At 49.1% G+C, this 5,803-nt stretch overlaps 1 protein-coding gene across 2 annotated transcripts in view; it reads left to right on the top strand.

Annotated features, from left to right (window-relative positions):
* The first annotated feature begins 3,247 nt into the window (after window positions 1-3,247).
* LOC103394040 (exostosin-1b) overlaps window positions 3,248-5,803 on the top strand; it is a 93,179-nt gene continuing 90,623 nt past the window's right edge. The window contains exon 1 of one of the 2 annotated variants that reach the window (XM_008331176.3): window positions 3,248-5,473. In XM_008331176.3, coding sequence (XP_008329398.1) covers window positions 4,530-5,473 — 944 coding nt within the window. In that variant the 5' untranslated portion in view covers window positions 3,248-4,529. The remainder of the gene's footprint in view (window positions 5,474-5,803) is intronic. The other variant, XM_008331175.3, reaches the window with a different exon arrangement.

Below are 5,803 nucleotides of genomic sequence, written 5' to 3'. Positions count from 1 at the left end.
CACATGCAACAGGAGAGCAGAGCTGAGTGGAGGGACCTAGTTTACTCATGTATACAGGGTTAAACATGTCCTGATGTCCACATGTCGCTGAGTGGAGGGACCTAGTTTACTCATTTATACAGGGTTAAACATGTCCACATGTTCAAATGTCCTACAGTCATATGTTATAAACACATGTTTTGGCCTCGGGTCAAATGGAGTTTTGTCCACAGTCAGATGTACACGCTGCTGAGTTTAGAAAAAAAGAAGGAAGAGAGGACAGATCTGGAAGTTTTGGTTTTAGTTCAGAAATCTTTCCTTATATTCACACACGTGTCTTTCCTTCCTTCCTTCATTGTCTCTCTTTGTGTTTTTGTTCTTCTTCCATCCCCTCCTATCGTCCTTCCTTTGTTTCTTCCTTCTACTTGTCCCGTCTTTCTTTCCTCTTTTCCTCCTTACCTCACCTTTTTCCTCCCTCTGTCCCACCCTCCTTCCTCCCTTTCATCAGTTCTCCTTTCTTCCTCACTCCCTACATTCCTTCTTCCCCTCCTCTCTTTCTCCTTTCCTGACTTTCTTCCTTCCTTCCCCTTTCACCCTCTCCTTTTAACTGTTCACATTCCTTAAATTTTCCTTCCTTATTTTCCTATTTCCCTTTTCGTATTTCCCTCATTAGTTTGCTGTATTTCTCAGACTGGTTCAGTACTTCCTGTACTGTGTTTGTGACTAATTTAATAAATGAAAAGACATTTTGACGTTTATTGTCTTTTTTTTCTTCTGTTTCCACCAACAGGGGCGCCACAGCAGAGCAGACCTGTTTGTCAGGGGAATTAATGGACGGCGACTTGTTCTCGCTGAGTGTCACCATGCCTCATAAGTCCACATAATCCTCCCCTGCACCGCCGTTCGGTGGCACAACACTCAGGCGGGGTGAAGAGGCCGGCCTCGTTTTTTATCGGCCAATTAGCTCAGAAGAGAGGGACTAATTAGCCGGGCAGGCTGGGAGAGCGGCCAGGAATCCTGCGGCCGGCCAGCGTTGCCCGTCAGAATATGCGGATGATGATGAAGAGGATTCTGGGTGCTCTGCCGGAGGACTGCGCCTGTCCCCCACCCCCACCCCACCCGTTGTCCTCGCCGGATCCAGTGTGAAGTGATCTGTATCGGAGGGTTTGAACGCCACGGTGAGTACTGCGTTATCAGAGTTTCTCAAACTGATTTCAGGAGGAATATTGTTAAAATACCCAGAGCCGTCGCTCTTCAGGGTGAATACAAATATCACACAGTACTGGAGTAATACTGCAAACAAATGCAGGTGTATGTATTTAGTGTCTGTATAATGATCTGATTGCTGATAAATTGGTAAAAGACAAAGTTGTACTGAGGAAAAGTGGCTAAAGAAACGTAGCCTAGAAGCTAATAGTTAGCAAAAAATCACCAAAATGTCCAAAACAAATTAGCAGATTACAAAGTTAGCCCAGAGAAATGCCCTAAAAGCTAAAGGACAAAGGGAGCAGTTGGTCTGCAGACAAAACTTCGCTCCACATTAGCCATAAGTAGCTAAAAGATGTCTGGAAAGTCATGTTAATCAACTCAATATCAGCAAAACAAAATGACCAAAATATATCTATAAGAACAAAAAAGGTGTAAAAATAACTATTTGTCACAACTTGTTTGGCAAATGTTACATACTGTATGAGTTATTGGCCACTTGAAACCTGCCCATGTACCACATTTGGCCCCTTGCCCATACTTTGGTCGTGCCTGAGCTGACTGGAACATCAGTTTGTGGTGTTGAAATGGAATCTCCGCCTGTTTCTGTGAAGGAACACGACCACAGCTGCGTCTTTATGCCCAGCCTGGCTTCTGTTGACGCCTCCGGTGCTTCTGTCATAATTGCTTGCGTCTCTAAAAGGACACGTTACATTGTCTCCTTGTTAAATGACACTCGAAACCGAGTGTGTGTTAATCACAGGAGTCTGAAAAGACCTGCGTTTAGCTGCGTTTCTGGAACAGGTCGTTCACATCGGCAACAAAGACCAGGACACACACCGGTGTCACAGCTCCCTCAGTCTGTCCCCTGTGTCCACCGTGGTGTGGGACACTGTAGTGCTGAGTGCTCCCTGAATGACGGAGGTGAAAACTGGAGACCAGTTCAGTTCAGTCCTGTCCTGTCAGCCTTCACTCCTCTGCTTCATCATCTCCTTGTGTCTTTCTTTCTTTCTTTCTTTCTTTCTTTCTTTCTTTCTTTTTCCTTCTCTCTTGCCTTCATTCTGTCCTGTCCTTTCTTCATCTTTTCCTTTATACTTTTTACTCCTTCCTAACTTATTTCCTTTCATCCTTCGACAACTTTTTTTCTTCCCGTCTTTCCTTCGTTCCTTCTATCCTTCCTTAACCCAATCATTCCTCCACTTTTCACTTCTTTCCTTCATTCTTTCCCCTCTCTCTCTTCCTTCCTCCTGTCCTTCCCTTCTAAACAGAAGTTCTTTCTCCATCATTTTCCTCCTTTTTAAATATTTTCTCCATGTTAACAGTAAATGTGAAATAACATTGTTAGGACATGGTTTTCTGACAACTCTGGGTTTATATTGAATGGAAGTCACTTGGTCAGTGTGATTTAGGCAGGAAGTAGTTTGACTGGTGTGGGGGGGAAACAGGAAGTGGCAAATTTCTCTTTGACAGAGTCAAAGTTTGAAGTAGTTTGAATCAGTTTCACAGCAGAGATGTTTACGTCGGTGTTGGTGTTGATGTTGACGTTGATGTTGATGCGCTGGACGAAGCCTCGGCGTCTCTGATCACGTTGTTATCATTATTAACTTCTGATGTAATGTCACATCAGCCACGTGTCTCTGCTCACGTCCCTGAATCTTCCATGAACTCCAGATGAAATTTCCTTTAATTTATGACCGAGAAGAACACGTTAAAATGTCAGCAGTAGAGAAAAGATCGCTTTTGTGTATTCTGCCCAGAACACACAAAAATACTTGGAGTGGATTGATGAAATACTTGGATGTGGTATACCCAGGAGTGGAGAACGGAAGGGAAGAGGAAGGGAGGTATGAAGGAAGGATGGATGGAAGGAAAGAAGTAAAGATGAAGCAAGGAAAGAAAAAAGGAGAGAAGGATTCATGTACGGAAAGGAAGAAAGAGGAAATGGAAAAGGCTGAGAGAAGGAAGGAAAGAAGGAAGAAGACAGGAGAGAAAAAAGAAGAAGAAAATAATTTGGGGAAACGATGGTGTGAAGGGAGGAAGGAAGGAAGGAAGGAAGGAAAGGAGAAGAGCCACCAGAAATGGACAGAAAGGAGAGGACGATAAATATGGATAGAAAAGGACTTTATATAAAACATTATTTCATATAAAATCAAACTAAACTCCAGATATTTGTTTTTATCCAACAGTCTTACATTATATCCTCCACGCGCACACACGCGCACACACTCACAAGCACCGGTTATGAATGGGTGCATAAATCCACTCTCAGGTCCCGCCCCTTCCGTGCGCTCACACGGACCAATCAGCGGCGGCGGAGCGCCTGGATGGGCCGTCGCGTCAGCTGCCGTCGTGTCGGGATTGGAATGTTAGCGACCAACAATCGGAACAACTGAGCACTCAGTAATTGGACACAAGGATCAAGGAATCCCGTCGTCTGGATCCCGGTTTTCCTTCTCCACGCGTTTCTGCCTGGAGCCCGAGCGCAGCGTCCGGATCCGGGGGGGAAGTCCTCCTCCTGCTGCCGCTCTGCTCCTGCTGCGAGGCTGGAGCTCCGCGGATGAGGCTTTTATTTCACACCAGCCTGGGAATGCGGGGAGGCAGTGAGGAATAGAACAGAGAAATGCAGGGATTCGTCAGGTTACACTGAGCTTCTTCTTCCCCCCTCCTCCTCCTCCTCCTCTCTGCCTTCCTGCGCTCCGTCTCCTCCTGCCGCTCCTCTCCCTGGGACCATGGAGCGATAGAAGACCCGGGGCAGACCGGACGAATCTCACCCCGTGGTATTTGGATCCGAGCGCCAGACGGAGCTTATTTTTACCTTAGGTCAGTGCGCCGCCGACTTCCACATCCAAACCGGGGTACCTTTGCGTCTGGGAGAGCCTCGGGGACCCCTGCCCGTTCCTGGAAGGGGGAGGGGGGGACCACAAGAGTTCCCACACCGTTGTCAGGACACTTTTCCATCCGAAAAGCCCCTCACGGCGCCGGCTTGAATGAAGACGGGAAGACGCCCAGTCCTGGAGGATTTGTGCTGTTGATTTTCCCCCTTCTTCTTCTTCTTCTTCTTTTTTTTTTTTAAATCCAGGTTCGGTGTCTTGAGGTTCAGGGAGACGCCGTGCGTTATGGTGGAACTCTACAGCAGAGGGAGACCCGGGCACCACTCTTAAAATCGCCCACATGCACTGGATCAATCGCTGGATTTGGGAAGCAAATACGCAGAAGGGGGGTTGGCTTGGATCCGTGGAGGCAGCCGGAGGATGGAGCCGTGTAGCCGGGCTTGGTGAGAGCCTAACTCGGGGGCTACTTTGCATTTCTTCTTCCCGAACGACGCGCCCCTCTCCCCAGGACACATGCAGGCCAAAAAACGCTACCTGATCCTGCTCTCCGCCGGTGCGTGTCTCGTGCTTCTCTTCTACCTCGGAGGAGTTCCACTTCCAGCGGCGAGCAGGAGCCGGCATGACCGCAGCCGGAACGGATACCGGCCGGACCAGCCCTGGCCGCACTTCTCTGACCCCTTACACCCGTTCCTGCCCTGGGATCAGGCCGACACGGAGGAGTACAACCTGCACATATCGCCGACCCAGAAGCGGGACGTCAACACCAGTGTTTACAAAGGCAAACGGTGCCGGATGGACTCGTGCTTCGACTTCTCTCAGTGTCAGAAGAACGGATTCAAAGTTTATGTTTACCCGCAGCAGAAAGGAGAGAAAATCTCCGAGAGTTATCAGAACATTTTATCCACGATCGAGGGCTCGAGGTTCTACACCTCAGACCCCGGACAGGCGTGTCTGTTCGTCCTGAGTCTGGACACTCTGGACAGGGACCAACTCTCGCCGCAGTATGTCCACAACCTGAAGACCAAGGTGCAGAACCTGCCTCTGTGGAACGACGGCAGGAACCACCTGATATTTAACTTGTACTCGGGCACTTGGCCGGACTACACGGAAGACTTGGGCTTCGACATCGGCCAGGCCATGTTGGCCAAAGCCAGCATCAGCACCGAGAACTTCAGGCCCAGATTTGACGTCTCCATCCCGCTCTTCTCCAAGGACCACCCGCGGACCGGCGGGGACCGGGGGTACCTGAAGTACAACTCCATCCCGCCGTTCAGAAAGTACGTGCTGGTGTTCAAGGGGAAGCGGTACCTGACCGGCATCGGCTCCGACACCCGGAATGCCTTATATCACGTCCACAACGCGGAGGACGTGGTTCTGCTGACCACCTGCAAGCACGGCAAGGACTGGCAGAAGCACAAGGACGCGCGCTGCGACAAGGACAACGCGGAGTACGACAAGTAAGTTCGACAGCTGTCAATCACTCAGGTGCTTTTGGAGTTTGTGACTTTTACGCACGGAGTCGTTGCGTAAAAGGAGAGGTCAGAGGCGCGCCGTGTGTCCCTCTGTGTCTGTGTCTGTGTGTGACTTGTTTATTTACAGATTAGTTGGTTATTTTTGCTGCTGCTTCTTTTAAAATTCGACTCAATTCTTGGCTCCAAACTGCCCTGAGGTCAGGCTCTGTCCAACCCTGTCAGGGGGCGACACTACAGGCTGTTTATTTCTTCACCCTCCGCTCCACCTCCGTGCTCCCTCTCAAACAGGACTTGTGAAAGAAAGACCTCCAGGCA

Source organism: Cynoglossus semilaevis, chromosome 18 (genome assembly GCF_000523025.1).
Source record: "Cynoglossus semilaevis isolate Cse_v1.0 chromosome 18, Cse_v1.0, whole genome shotgun sequence".
Classification (NCBI taxonomy): Eukaryota; Metazoa; Chordata; class Actinopteri; order Pleuronectiformes; family Cynoglossidae; genus Cynoglossus; species Cynoglossus semilaevis.
The sequence above is the reverse complement of the archived record's forward strand: the minus strand, read 5'-3'. Positions and strand labels throughout refer to the sequence as shown.